The sequence below is a fragment of the Canis lupus genome (genome assembly GCF_048164855.1).
Source record: "Canis lupus baileyi chromosome 5 unlocalized genomic scaffold, mCanLup2.hap1 SUPER_5_unloc_3, whole genome shotgun sequence".
Classification (NCBI taxonomy): Eukaryota; Metazoa; Chordata; class Mammalia; order Carnivora; family Canidae; genus Canis; species Canis lupus.
The window spans coordinates 144,908-160,108 of NW_027326410.1; the positions used below are offsets into that span (position 1 = coordinate 144,908).

At 37.0% G+C, this 15,201-nt stretch overlaps 1 protein-coding gene and 1 long non-coding RNA gene across 15 annotated transcripts in view; one reads left to right on the forward strand and one right to left on the reverse strand.

Annotated features, from left to right (window-relative positions):
* LOC140629416 (uncharacterized) overlaps nucleotides 1-15,201 on the forward strand; it is a 187,166-nt gene that overhangs the window by 66,552 nt on the left and 105,413 nt on the right. The window lies entirely within an intron of this gene.
* The window catches only part of LOC140629411 (outer dynein arm-docking complex subunit 2-like), a 272,107-nt gene that overhangs the window by 47,364 nt on the left and 209,542 nt on the right, over nucleotides 1-15,201 (reverse strand). For 10 of the 14 annotated variants that reach the window (XM_072818874.1, XM_072818870.1, XM_072818873.1 and 7 more), the window contains 2 exons: nucleotides 3,659-3,694; nucleotides 1,955-2,367 (listed from right to left, as the gene is read on the reverse strand). The exons of 2 other annotated variants lie outside the window; for them this stretch is intronic. In XM_072818874.1, coding sequence (XP_072674975.1) covers nucleotides 2,254-2,367; nucleotides 3,659-3,694 — 150 coding nt within the window. In that variant the 3' untranslated portion in view covers nucleotides 1,955-2,253. Of the gene's footprint in view, nucleotides 1-1,954; nucleotides 2,368-3,658; nucleotides 3,695-15,201 lie in introns of those variants that run through there. 2 more of the 14 variants (XM_072818875.1, XM_072818876.1) reach the window with 1 other exon arrangement.

The following is a 15,201-nucleotide window of genomic DNA, read 5'->3' on the forward strand; positions in this document are numbered from 1 at the left end:
GCCAGCTTTAAATAGCAGAAAATAAATTATAACACACAAAATCTTACCAAAAACTAATGAAAAAAAAAAAAGAAAGAAAGAAAAGATGAATGCTATTGTAGCATATAGTAGCAAAGATATGGTGTGACTGTCCCCTGCTTGTTCTCTGATAGCTCTGGGTGCTTTCACTGTCTTTGACATTTTTCTCACGAGTTCAGAGTTTTCTGTGATGTCATTTCTCACACAGATGCACACACACACACACACACACACACACACACACACAAACCAAAATTAACCCTTAACTTCAGGTTCTCATTTGTAGTACCTAAAGATACTACCTTCCTGGAGTTAAGAATTTAAAAGAATTCTTAGGAACACACAAGACGATTTTCACGTTAATTTCCCTGAACTGTTTTCAAGTGCTTAGTTTCATTTCACTTTTTAAAAAGATTTTATTTATTTATTCATGAGACAGAGAGAGAGAGAGAGAGAGAGAGAGAGAGAGAGAGACATAGGCATGGAGAAGCGGGCTCCATGCAGGGAGCCTGATGTGGGACTCAATCCCAGGACTCCAGGATCACTCCTTGAGCTGGAAGGCAGATGCTTAACCACTGAGCCACCCTGGTGTCCCCTTAGTTTCATTTCAAATGGCACTGTTGCTTTTCTTTTATGCATTTATTAACCATAAAAAATGAAAACCCCAGCTTCCTTCTATGAAGCATATTGTGAAAGAACAGTCCTTCACTTCCAATGACTCTTCCAATTCTTTCTGTGCTGCTGTTTTCTACCTGCTGCTTCCCTTGGCTCCTAGGTCTCCCTAATATCAAGAATATTTTGATATTTTAAGATAGTGGTAAAAGCTTCCTTTAATAAAAATATAACAATAATGTTTGTTCAGTTTCTACAGCTTTCATAATCCATGATTTCTAAGATGTATTTTTAATTTTTGTGAAGCACAGGCAAACAGTAACTTTACCATTAGAAATATGTTGAAAGTTAAAGGATTTACACTATTATTTAAATCCAGTTCTTAGTTAGCATTAATACTATTGCCTTGTTCTTATTATCTTCTTTTATGACCTCTTTTTCAGAGGACGGAATAGGATTGATGTTTTACAAAACCTTGAAATTCTCAGAAATTCTTATTTTTTTAATCAGATAATCTATCACTAGTATAATTTTCATCCTTTACAGGCTTCTCATTTCATACAAATTATTTACATTTAATTCAATTAAGTTTATGATCTTCTCCAAATTATGACAAACATAGACAGCACTTAGTATTTTTCTTAATAAAAACTGCTTAGCCTGTTCTTCAAAGAATTAACTGAGATAGTTTATGGAACTGATGCATACAAAATGATTTTCCTGGCTAGTACTGGATGCTTGGGACAGTTAGTTCCCAAACATTTTAGCACACCAAGGTTACATATGCGATTCCTTAAAGTGGCCTCTAATGTTTCCATAACCTGATAAAATGCTATTAATCTTTTGTGGCCACTTAAAAAAAAGTACTCTGTGTGCTAAAGGCGAGTTCAGAAATTCAAAGCAATTTTATGTGAAGTAATATTATCCTTACAGCAACATAAATTAATTCTTCAATAAAAGTGTTGGTCAGTCCTGTGAGGGAAATAAAACATAATTGTTTATGCTTCGTAAGTCTAAAAGTAAAAATCCCACTCATTGCTTATGTTTTTGTGATTTACATTATCTGGTACAGTGACAGCCATACATTAACTTCTCCGATGTCTGATAGTATTTAGGAGAAATCTAGAATGACCTCAGGATGATCTCTCTAGGTCCCGCTGCCTGACTCTAAATTCTATTTAATAACAGTTCGTGAAATCAGCACATCTCCTTAGAGCTCTCCCGTGGGTTGCAAGTGATCAAACAGACAAAACCATAATGACAGGGCAGTGAGATAGGTTTAACAGAAGGAAAATTCTAAAGACATGCAGAATGACTATAGGACTGCACACCAGGAAGGCCATATCTTTTATTAAAATCATCACAAACAAAAGTATCACAATTTTATTAGCTTTACATTTCATTACATGGCATATCCCCAAAATATTAAATAGAACACAAATATCTATGCAATTTTTGGATGAAGAGTATCCTTTGCATTTTTAATTCCTGTGTTTTCATTCAGACATTTATCTGTCTGTAAAACATTTGCTCAACATGCTTCCTGATCTAGGCTTCTTGGCCATGGGACTGACATGTTCCCTGTCATGTAAAATTTGGTAGTTTGTAACGTCTGTGCACATTTCAAGTGTATCTTGCCTTGTCTATAGCAAGAGCCAGTCTGCGTATGTTGGATATACATCCAGCTGCGGCTTCCTGGAGGTCCTGGTCAGAAGACCCAATCATACCCAGCAGTAGCTGTCACATGTAAAAGAGGAGGGCGGAGAGGGAAACAAAGTATAAAACCATTAATCTCAAGGCATAAAGTTAGGCTTTGAAAACAATTTTTAATATTAAATGTTTTTAAAAGTCACCAAAAAAAAAAAAAAAAAACAAAGAAAAGAAAAGAAAAAAGGACAAGAAATGCCATTTAGGCAAATGCAAATATAAATGGTACTTAACCAGACCGAGATTTCTCATGAAATGCTTACCATTTTATTTCCTGAAGCTGAGATAGACCTATTTCTCCCACCTTTCTTTGGTCATCTAACTGCTATGGAGTCTGCTTTGAAATTTGTCTTGCATTCTTTCTGACTTTTCTGCCTCTAGGCCAAGCCAACAGCACACCATGCCTCGGCTATTAGTACAACCTCTTAGATATGATTTCTCTGCATTCCAACCCACTTGATCATGTCACAACTTAATTATGTCAATCCCCTAACTGCATTGACTCCCAGTGCTAAATAACTACAGCTTGGGACAGTTAGTTAACTAACGAGTTAAACAGTCTGTTAACTCATCCTTTAAAGGATTTTTGTGCTTTGGCCTCAGTTTACCTTTCTAGCCGCTTATCTTTCTCCTGCTCTATCCTGTACTCCAAGGTCACACACTTCTCCACTTCTTTTGCCCTGATTGATGCCATCCCTCTTCCTAAAAGGCCCTCTCATTCTCTTCTCTGAATTTCTAAATTTTACCTATCTTTCATGACCCAGTTAACTTTTCCACAAAGCCTCCACTGATTTTCATCAAATAAGATGCTATCTTTGCTTTATCAGAACTATTATAGCAGTTTACTCAAATGCCTATTACTATCCTTATATCATCCCTTTTATTTTTTTTAAGTTTTGTTTTTTATGTATTTAAGTAATCTCTACACCCAATGTGGGATTCAAACCTACAACCCCGAGATCAAGAGTTGCATGCTCTTCCAACTGAGCCAGACACGTGCCCCTATGTCTTTCCTATTAAATAGATATGTAGATTAATGCTTTCTGTCCTTTAGATTATAAACTCTAAAACTTATAATACTGTATCATGCCTAATACACCAAAAAATGACATAAAAAATGTAGACACCAAAAACTGACAAAGAAATTAATTAGAACTTTAAAAAAGTCTATCAGTTATGAATCAGATGAGTAGTTCTGACAAAGGATTTGAAAATTTAATTCGAGTCATCTATTTTCTACACAGTAGCATTTGGGTACAAATGTTGATGACAGAAAAGATGTGATAAGCAAAGAGATATTGTAAAGATAAATGTGAAATACCTTAAATATGACAGGCTTAGGGATTGGACTTTTATTCTGTAGGCAATAAAAAGAAGTTATTTAAACAGTTTAATCAGCAGAGTGACATGATCACATTTGTATTTTAGAAAGACAAATTTCATGACACCATGCAGAATATGGATTATAGAAAAGAAAGGGAAGGATCCTGAAGTCCTTCAGGGCAAAATGAATTCAAGGGACATTTGGGGGTTAAGCTTGTGTTGAACACAAATGGCCCAAGGATATCTGGTTATCCAAAAAGAAGAAAATAAAGATGGTAATCTTTCATCATACATAAACATTATGTCCAGGTGAATTAATGATTGAAATAAAAATGAAAAATATAAAACATTTGGAAAGTTGGAGTTGAGAAAACCCTGATAAAATTGAGGTACTGAAGGATGTCTGGCAACTCAGGTCCTCGACCTCCTCATTGTCCATGGAATTGTCCTCCACTTCCAGGGTCACATCCTGGTCCTTATTTTTCATCATGTTCAACAGTCCCACCAGTGCTTCTTGGACATCTCTATATTAGGCAATCTCAGAACTATCTCGAACCTAATATATTACAGATAAAATTTCTAATTTTTTTCCTATCTAAACCTGGGTCCCCCATCCCCAGTATTCTCCTATATCAGTGAAGATATCACCACTTAGTTGCTCAAGCCAGAAATCTCCTCACCTCACACTCCCACCTCATCTCCCCTGCTTCTATCCAACAATTATATCTTTGTGATTCAACTGCCTACACTTATTCCAAAGTCATTTGCTTCTCTCTATTGCCATTGTCATCACCCCTGTAAAGCCTACAGCACTTTCCCACTGTCCTTGCACCCTCTCTTGCCTGGCCCCCAGTCAATCATTCATACTGTATCCAGAGTAATGTCCTAAATTGTGAAGTTCACTGACAAGGGGCAAAATTCTAGAGAAGCAAAGGGAATAAGACATGATCAGTCTTCTAAGAGTCAAGAGAAAGAAATACCGTCTTCTGAATAAGGGAAACAGAGCTGTTTGGGGGAGCTCCTGACTTGAGAGTTTTGCATTGTTAAAGTAATTAAACAGGAGGCCATTAGATAAAGTGTCTCTAAAGATTTGGTGGCCTATGTAAGCAAACCAAAACCTAATCCAGAATCAACACACTTGAATCTAAGAATATGAAACCTGAGGCCAACCAATCACAAATAGGCTTTCCCAAATAAGGCAAGAGCTTATGCTATAGCCAATCAAATAATTTCCTTGCTTTGCTTCTGTATCTTGTTAAAAACTTTCCCCTAGCTCCTGGAGTGCTCCTAACCACTTTCAGTTTGGCACTGCCTGGTTTGAATCATGCCTCAGTTTATCTTTTTAATAACATTACTAGTGTTTTTCTCCAGCATCATCCGATCACTGAGGTGTAAGATGGAGGAAATAGGTTATAGCACTGCAACTCATTTGAATAGTCATACAGTCTGAGCTGACTGAAAGGACAAACAGAAGGCTACTCATAGGGATGCCTGGGTGGCTCAGTGGTTTAGCATCTGCCTTTGGCTCAGGGCATGATCCTGGGATCTAAGATTGAGTCCCGCATTGGGCTCCCGGCAAGGAACCTGCTTGTGTCTCTGCCTCCTCTCTTTTTGTCTTTTTGTGTGTCTCTCATGAATAGATAAATCTAAAAAAAAAAAAAAAAAAAAAAAAAGAAGCCTACTTATAATCTGGGAGGATGACCTGTAAGAATTAGGAAGGTAGGAAGGCAGATCTCTGTGAAGTGAGAAAACAGTGAGATGGAAGCTCAGGATGTTGAAAAATAGGACATTAGAGTTTGAGAATGGATTATGTGGAGTTTAAGATTTTATAGATAAACTTGTATTGCTTATTGACAGGGTCCAGGAAGTGACCATGGGAACATACGTCAATATAAGATTGTTAGGCAGTTTTATACATATGTGCACATGCATACACACACACACCTCTATGAACACATTTATTTAATTTATATTCTTATTCTCTCTGCAAAAAGAGCAAATAGTGCTCTATGAACATTATTGAAAAATAATGAGAAGGAAGAACAGAGTAGCCAGCTCTCCTTGGTTACTATAACACATGGCTTAGGTGTCTCGGTATTATAACTCCCACTTAAATCCCTTTTCTAGCTTGCAACTTTTAACTCTTGATCAACAATTCAATATTTTTATCAATTTATTTATTTTCTTGTACCTCATTTTATTATCATATGAAAGCTGCTAAAGCAGACACAGCTATATGAGGCTTCGGCTACTTCTTCTTGTCATGTCCTGTTATGTGAAAAAAATAAGGGAAGAAAGTGGCACTAGCAGAACTCTGTGTTCATGGTAATAGATGGATCAGTTGCTCAAATTATAGTTTCCTCCTGCATCAGTCTCTAGTCCAGAAGGACATCACCCCCATTGCTAAATAAAGGCATGAAGTAGCTATTAATAAAAATGAGACAAAAGCATTAGATATGGAATATGCTTGCAAGAGAAATGGGAGAAGTTCGATGAATAGGGAAGTGGCTATAATTCAAAATATTCACAAAAAGTTAAGGCTAAGCGATATTATTTATTAATTTATATTATAGAAAACCAGAACTCAATCACACCTCCTTTGCTATTAGAATAATTGAATAAAACTACCTTCATTTTGGAAAAGATTATCCTATAAACTCATTTTTTTTTGAGATTTTATTTCTTTATTCATGAGAGACACAGAGAGAGAGAATCGGAGGGAGAAGCAGGCTCCCTGCGGGGAGCCCCATGTAGTGAGCTGAAGGCAAACGCTTAACCACTGAGCCACCCAGGTGCCCCTATCCTATAAACTCATTTATGAGTTTGATCAGAACTCAGATGCTTTTTTGGTCAGATTTTCTACTTCTTTCTATTGGGTTGGAAGATGTTGAAATTAAAAAATTCAATCTAAGCGAAGGAACATGGAGAAGACCACAGCGAAATGAAGTACACTGATAATTTAATATTTTAAATGATTGTCCCTTCCCCTGCCTGACCTTTACAAGGCACATTAAGGAAAAGATTCGCACCCAGCCTGCTCCTGCTCTCAGACAAAGGTAATAAACTGGGAAAAGATGGAGTATATGATAGGGGCCAAGAGGAATGTGCATGGGGAAGCCACCTATGATAATCCCATGTTTATTATTTTCTATAATATTATCCATAAAGGAGACAAAGTTATATCTGATAAGGATCCCAGAACAAGGTTTGGCTCACAGTAACTACTCTTTAGTTCTTAGCCATTATTATTCCAATAGAAAACATACTTCAAGCACTATTCTAAGAGAAAACATACTTCAAGCACTGTTCTGATTCTAGTAACAAGTGAGATGTAACAAAACATTTTCAGCACTGTATTGGCTGGCATGATATCCTCTTATGAAGAAGTCAGGTTATTGCTACCCAGTGGAGGCTGAGAGTCACGTGGGTGGGCACTTCTGTAAGGAAAGGCAAGAGGCCCTCAGAGGAAGGTCAGCAGGGTAAAGTCTCTGAGTCCCTATCAAGTTCTGCCTCTGTGATGGGATCTAAGGAGAAAGGAGGGAGCCCTGAGAGACCGGGCTCATTGCAATTGGGAACGCTGGCAGGATGTAGTACTGACAGGTTACTGCAGGTCCCATGGAAATATAGTAGAAGGAATAGACCACTCTGTATTTCCTGCCTTGGGTTATCACTATGACTTTCCTCTGGTTCTTTAGAAGGAAGTCAAAGAACACTTTTGTGGGGTAAAATGATCTAGGAAATAAAGCAGTCAGGAACTTCATCAATACGTGGTCAAGACAAAATCAAGTTTGAATCAAAGTAACTCAACATTCTCTGAAAATATCAGTGAGGGTGACAAAACATGAGAGACACCTAACTCTGGGAAATGAACAAGGGGTAGTGGAAGGAGAGGGGGGCAGGGGGTTGGGGTGACTGGGTGATGGGCACTGAAGGGGGCCCTTGGCAGGATGAGCACTGGGTGTTATGCTATATGTTGGCAAATTGAACTCCAATAAATTAAAAAAAAAATGCATAGTCAACCACCACCACCAACAAAAAGTATAACTCAACATTCTCTTTGAAGATTTAAAGATACTGGCAGAGTCACACTCTCCAGTAGCCTCTTGACAAATGTGCAAAGGAGGTAAACTTCTTAAGACTCACATGTCTTTTCTATGACTTGATTAAGAGTTTTACTGAATATAGGATTCTAGGTGAGAAATAATTTTTGAAGAGTTGGAAGAGTTTTGAAGGCATTCCTCCATTTTCTTCTTGCTTCCAATGTTACTGTTGAGAAGCCCAAAGTGTTCTTCATGTTTGGTTTCTCTTGTTCACTCTATCTTCTTTTTCTATCCTTTCTCTTCTGAACATTACAGAATCTTTCATTATTATTATTACTATTATTATTATTATACTTAATGTTCTAAAATTTTACAGTGCTATATCTTGTGGATAGGTATACTTTTATCCATTGTATACAGGGAACCTGATGCATCATTTCAATCTGGTAAGTCATGTACTCCAACTCTGGGAAATTCTATTGAACTATTTCTTTTCATTTTTCCTCTCCATTTTCTCAGTTATTCCTTTGTGGAACTAATATTCTGAAGTTAGATCTTTTGCACTGTTTTTTTTTTTTATTTTTATCTTTCCTTTTTTCATCTCTTTATGTTTTTACTCTTTCTGAGAGTTTTTTTCTTTTTAAATTTTTATTTAAATTTTAGTTAGTTAACATACAGTGCAATATTGGTTTCTGGAGTAGAATTTAGTGATTCATCACATACAACACCCAGTGCTCATCACAAATGCCCTCCTTTTTTTTTTTAAATTTTTATTTATTTATGATAGTCACACACAGAGAGAGAGAGAGGCAGAGACACAGGCAGAGGGAGAAGCAGGCTCCATGCACCGGGAGCCTGACGTGGGATTTGATCCTGGGTCTCCAGGATCGCGCCCTGGGCCAAAGGCAGGTGCCAAACCGCTGCGCCACCCAGGGATCCCAACAAATGCCCTCCTTAATACCCATCACCCACCTAGCCCATCCCCTCCTACCACCCCTCCAGCAACCTCGGTTTGTTCTCTATCATGAAGTATCTCTTACAGTTTGCTTCCCCCTAATTTTCCCCATTCCCATATATTCATCTGTTTTGTTTCTTAAATTCCACATATGAGTGAAATCATATATTTGTCTTTCTCTGACTTATTTTGCTTAGCTTATTTTGCTTATAAAACACTCTAGCTCTATCCACATTGTTACAAATGGCAAAATTTCATTCTTTTTGATGGCTAATATTCTATGGTATATATGCCACATCTTCTTTATCCATTCATCAGTCGATGGATACCTGGGCTCTTTCCATAGTTTGGCTATTGTTGATAATGCTGCTATAAACATTGGGATGCATGTATTCTTTCTGTATTTTGGTATCGTTAGTAGTGCAATTGCTGGGGCATAGCAATTCCTCAATTCCTTGAGCAAAAAGTTCAACTTTTTGAGGAACCTCCAAAATGTTCTCCAGAGTGGCTGCACCAGCTTGCTTTCCCACCAACAGTGCCAAGACGGTTCCCTTTTCTCTGCATCCTCACTAACATTGTTTCCTGAGTTGTTAATTTTAGCCATTCTGACAGGTGAGGTGATTGTGGTTTTGATTTGTATTTTATCTCCCTGATGATGAGTGATGTTGAGCATCTTTTCATATATCTGTTAGCCATCTGGGTCTTTGGAAAAAATGTCTATTTTGTCTTCTGCCCATTTTTTAACTGGATTATTTGTTTTTGGGGTGTCGAGTTTGCTAACTTCTTTATAGATTTTGGATACTAACCCTTTTTCAGATATGTCATTTGCAAATATCTTCTCCCATTACATAGGCTTTTAGTTTTTTTGACTGTTTTCTTCACTGTGCAGAAGATTTTTATCTTAACTCCCAGTAGTTCATTTTTGTTTTCGTTTCCCTTTCCTCTAGTGATGTATCTAGTAAGAAGTTGCTCTGGCCCAGGGTGAAGAGGTTGCTGCCTGTGTTCTCCTCTAGGATTCTGGTGGTTTGCTGGTTCACATTTCAGTCTTGCATCAATTTTGAATTTATTTCAAGAAAGTGGTCCAGTTTCATTCTTCTGCATGTTGCTGTCCAGTTTTCCCAATACCATGTGTTGAAGAGATTTTTTTCCCATTGGATATTCTTTCTGCTTTGTCAAAGAATAGCTGACCATAGAGTTGTAGGTCCATTTCTGGATTCTCTGTTCTGTTCCATTGATCTATGTACCTGTATTTGTTGTGCCAGTACCATACCATTTGTTGTACTTGTATTTGTTGTGCTAGTACCATACTGTCTTGATGATTCCAGCTTTGCTTTTCTAAAATTTTCAGGATTGCTTTGGCTATTCAGGGTCTTTTGAATTTCCGTACAAATTTTAGGATTGTTTGGTCTAGCTCTGTGAAAAATGCTGGTGGTATTTTGATAGGGATTGCATTAAATGTGTGGATTGCTTTGGGTAGTATAGACATTTTAACAATGTTTGTTCTTCCACAAGCATGGAATGTTTTCCATTTCTTTGTGTCTTCTTTAATTTCTTTCATAAGTGTTCTACAGTTTTCAGAATACAGGTCTTTGGTTCTTTGATTCAGTTTATTCCTAGGCATCTTATGGTTTGGGTTCGGTTTAATCCTCTTCGGTTTATTCCTAGATACCTTACGATTCTTGGTGTATTGTAAATGGGATCAATTCCTTGACTTTTTCTGCTGCTTCATTATTGCTGTATAGAAATGCAAGAGATTTTTGTATGTTGATTTTATATCCTGAGACTTTACTGAATTCATGTGTTTGTTCTAGCAATTTTTTCATGGAGTCTTTCAAGTTTTCTACATAGAGTATCATGTTATCTGTAAATAGTGAAAGTGACTACTTCCTTGACAATTTAGATGCCTTTTACTTCTCTCTGTTGTCTGATTGCTGAGGCTAAGGCTGCCAGGACTATGTTAAATAGTAGTGGTGAGAACAAGGCATCCCTGTCCTTGTTCCTGACCATGGAGGAAAAGCTCTCAGGAAGATGGTATAAGCTGTGGGTCTTTCCAATATGGCTTTTATGATGTCGACGTATGTTTCATCTATCCATCTATTCCTACTTTGTTGAGGGTTTTTATAAGGAATGGATGCTGTCTTTTGCCAAATGCTTCTTCTGCATCTGAGAGGATCACATGGGTCTTATCCTTTCTTTTATTAAGGTGGTATATCACATTGATTGATTTGTGAATATTGAACCATCCTGGCAGCCCAGGAATAATTCCCTCTTGATCATGGTGAATAATTCTTTTAATGTACTGTTGGATTTGATTTGCTAGTATCTTGATGAGAATTTTTGCATCCATGGTCATGAAGGTTATTGGCCTATAATTCTCCCCTCCTTTTTAGTGGGGTCTTTGGTTTTGGAATCAAGTAATGCTGGCCTTGTAGAATGACTTTGGAATTGTACCTTTCATTTCTATTTTTGGAAACAATGTGAGAAGAATAAGTTTAGTTTTAGAAGATTAAGTTAAAGAAGTAACTCTTCTTTAAATGTCTGGTAGAATTTGCCTATGAAGCTACCTAGTCCTGGACTCTTGTTGGTTGGAAGATTTTTGATTAATCTTCCAATTTCTTTGCTGGTTATGGTCTGTTCAAATTTTCTATTTCTGTTCAGTTTTGGTAGTTTGTATGTTTCTAGGAATTTACCCATTTCTCCCAGATTGCCTAGTTTGTTGGCATATAATTTTTTCATAATATTCTAATTGTATTTCTGTGGTGTTAGTAGTGATCTCTCCTCTTTCATTTGTGATTTTATTTATTTGGGTACCTTCTCTTTTCTTTTTGGTAAGTCTCGCTAAGGGCTTATCAATTTTATTAATTCTTTCAAAGAACCAGCTCTTACTGTCAATCTGTTCTACTGTTTGTTTGTTTGTTTCTATATCATTTACCTCTGCTCTAATCTTTACTATTTCCTTTTTTCCGTTGATGTTACACTTTATTTGCTGCTCCTTTTCTAGCTCTTTTAGGTGTAAGGTTCGGTTGAATATTTGAGATTTTTCTTGCTTCTAGAGTAGGCCTGTATTGCTATATAATTCCCTCTTAGGACTGTCTTTGCTGCATCCCAAAGGTTTTGGACTGTCATGTTTTCATTTTCACTTGCTTCCATGTATTTTTTTTTTTAATTTCTTTTTTAATTTCCTGGTTAGCCCATTTGTTCTTTAGTAGGATGTTCCTTAAGTTCCTTGTATTTATGGTCTTTCCAATTTTTTTCTTGTGATTGATGTCAAGTTTTATAGCATGTGGTCTGAAAATATGGATGGTATGATCTCAATCTTTTTGTTATTTGTTGAGGGCTGACTTGTGATCCAGTATGTGATCTATTCTGGAGAATCTTCAATGTGTACTTGAAAATAATGTGTTTTCTGCTGCTTTATGATGAAGTGTTAATATATCTATTAAGTTCATCTAATCCAGTATGTCATTCAAAGCCATTGTTTCTTTGTTGATTTTCTGCTTGGAAATCAGTGGGGTGTTAAGGTCCCCTACTATTATTGTATTATTATCAGTGAGTTTCTTTATGTTTGTTTTTAATTGACATATTTTTGGGTGCTCCCAAGTTGGGGACATAAATATTTACAATTGTTAGATCTTCTTCTTCTTTTTTTTTTTTTTTAAAGATGTATTTATTTATTTTTAGAGAGACAGAGGGAGAAAGAAAGTGAGAGCAAATGGTGGGGAGGAGCAGAGGGAGAGAATACACAAGCAGGCTCCCTGCTGAGCATGGAGTCTGATGTGGGGCTCGATCCCAAGACCCATGAAATCACTATGTGAACTGAAAACAAGAATCAGAGGCTTAACTGACTGGACCCCAGGTGCCCCTATAATTATTGGATCTTCTCAATGGATAGAGACCTCTGAGAGATTTATCTTCCAATTCATGTTCCCTGAATGCTCTCTTTTCTTTTTCTTTTCTTTCTTTCTTTTCTTTTCTTTCTTTCTTTCTTTCTTTCTTTCTTTCTTTCTTTCTTTCTTTCTTTCTTTCTTTCTTTCTTTCTTTCTTTCTTTCTTTCTATCTATCTATCTCTCTGAGGATGTTCACTTTTTTCATTCTCTCTGCTACACTATGTTTCTTCCAAGCACTGATTTGTTTCCATTTGTTTCAGTTTTTGTCTTCTATATTCAAAACATTCTTCAGATGTTACTTGTTGGGTGAATAGAGAATTTGAGCACATAAATGGGGCTTGTTGGCTGTGTTTTACTGTAGGATAATCTGAGTGGTCTCAGGCCACTCAGGATTGTGCTCTCGATGAAAACACCGGATTAAAGGGGCCTGAAAAGCAGCTCTCATTTTCTCACTATTTCACTGGTCAAGGAAGAAGGGATGCCTTTTTCTTCCCTCAAACGTGTTATCTCCTTTTTAAGTCTCAGACCAACAAAGCTACATCTTCTCAGAGGGAACATCTTTTTCTAATTCACATACAACAGTTTCCCACAGCCACCAGAGGCCCTGGAAAGGCTGGCTGGGGTCTTCCCCAGGTCAGTATCTTGAAATCTTCTGTGTTGAGCTAGTCAGATTCTCCAAGGAAGAGCTTTTCAAACTCCAACCTGTAGAGGAAGGGACTCACTTGTAGGAATTTGAGACTGAGAAGGGCAGATCATCCATTTAGCTTCGGTGTTTATATGGTCACTTAATCTCCATCTTCAGTAGAATATCTTTACTTCACAGGGGCTGCTGTCCTCCAGTCCAGAGACTGTTTTATTTGGGCAGCTGCTGTGTTGGGAAAGGGCAGTGACTTACTGAGTGGAGTTAGGGAAGGGGCTCTAGCTTTTACTCAGTTTCCCTTATTATAGCCTCCATCCTGAACCCTACAGACCAATTCCAGAGGCACTTAGGGCTACCAGTTCTTAATATTTTGAGGCTTCCACATTGTAAGCTGGGTTTTTTTTGAGTTTCTCCCACTGTTGACTTTACATTCTGATTCCTGAGGTCTGCCAGGCAGTTGTCACTCTTCCACTGAATTTGAATTTACAAAATTTTGTTATTTTCTCCTCTCCAATTCTCCGTCTTTTTTTTAGTCACTTGAACGTAATGTTAGATTTCAGAAGGAAGCAAAAGTATATTCAAGAGTTTAATATGCTTGGAACAAGCTATAGGTTTTCTTCAGACTCCAGGAAAAATGTCCTGGATATCAACTCTTAATACAATGCCTGCATTTAACGTGAGTTATCTCCCATTGAGAAGAGACTGAAAGTCTATGTGGTTGCCTGTGTTCTATTGTTAGAACAGTTTTTGAGAGAGTATTTAGAAATATTTTTCTGAGAGAGGCTGTATATATACATATTTTATTTATTTATTTATTTATTTATTTATTTATTTATTTATTTATTTATTTATTTATTTATTTATCAAATATATGTATATATAAGTCTCCAGCTCAGACCATTCAATTGCCTGTTTGACATCTGCACTTGGAAAGAAAATACACTGAGTTTCACAGAGGATGAACAGAGCTCAATCCCTGACCCTTTCAAAACCTATTTCCCTATGGCCTCCACACCTCAGTTCATGTCAACTCATCTCTCTAGCTGCTTGGGCCAAAAACTTTGGAGTATCCCTGACTTCTTGCTTTCTCTCACTGCCTTTATCCAAGCCATGAACCGATCCTGTTTTACCCTCAAAATGTACCCAGAATCTGACCTCTTTACCTCTGCTGCGGTGATCTGAGCCACTATCATCTTTCTTGGATTTAAGGATGAGGCCAAATTTTTGATATGCAAGAAGATCTGGAGCTAACTTTGAAAGGTATAGCCTAGAGAAAACTGAATCACTCAGATCAGCAATTTGTGAGAATCTGTTCTTCTTTTTAAGAAGAAAAGGCAGAGAAGGGAAGAGACAGTAAAGTGATCCACTGGGAGAATGAAAGCCTAGTTCAGAAACGGCCATGGGTTTTTTACCAGCTGCCAAATGTAATACCTGTCTTGAAGTTGTTGGCATTGCTACAATGTATACTTCCTTCCATCACTACAGATCTTTGATTTTTTTAATTAAATTTTTTTGCTTTGTATACAATGACTTTATAAGAATGTTTTTGTTTATTATTCTCATCAAGGTAGAAGTTAGTGGGGAGAACAAGATAAAAGGGTGAAATTTGAAATCTATGTCAGCTCTGGGTACAAAATGCTTATAAGAATGAAACAATCCATAACCTGAATGAAATAATCAGACTCTGGGTAATACACAGAATTCCCTCTAAATTAGACATTGTCTAGGGCATGGAAAGCAGAGGGAAGCTTGAGCCAATATTTCCTACATGATCATGGGAATGGCAGCCTTAGCTAACATCTGAACTACTGACTATGGGTTTTGTTTGTTTTGGTGTTTTGTTTTTGTTTTTGTTTTTTGGTAACATGAATAAAATTGTGACTTAAGATGACATCTCATCTCAAAATAAAAAAAATAAACACTTTGACCCAAACAATAATGTCACCCATAGCCTCAGAATTTGACCTTCTCAGTTCCATTGATTTTTACCCCTACTCCATAAAACTCGTCAGCTATTCT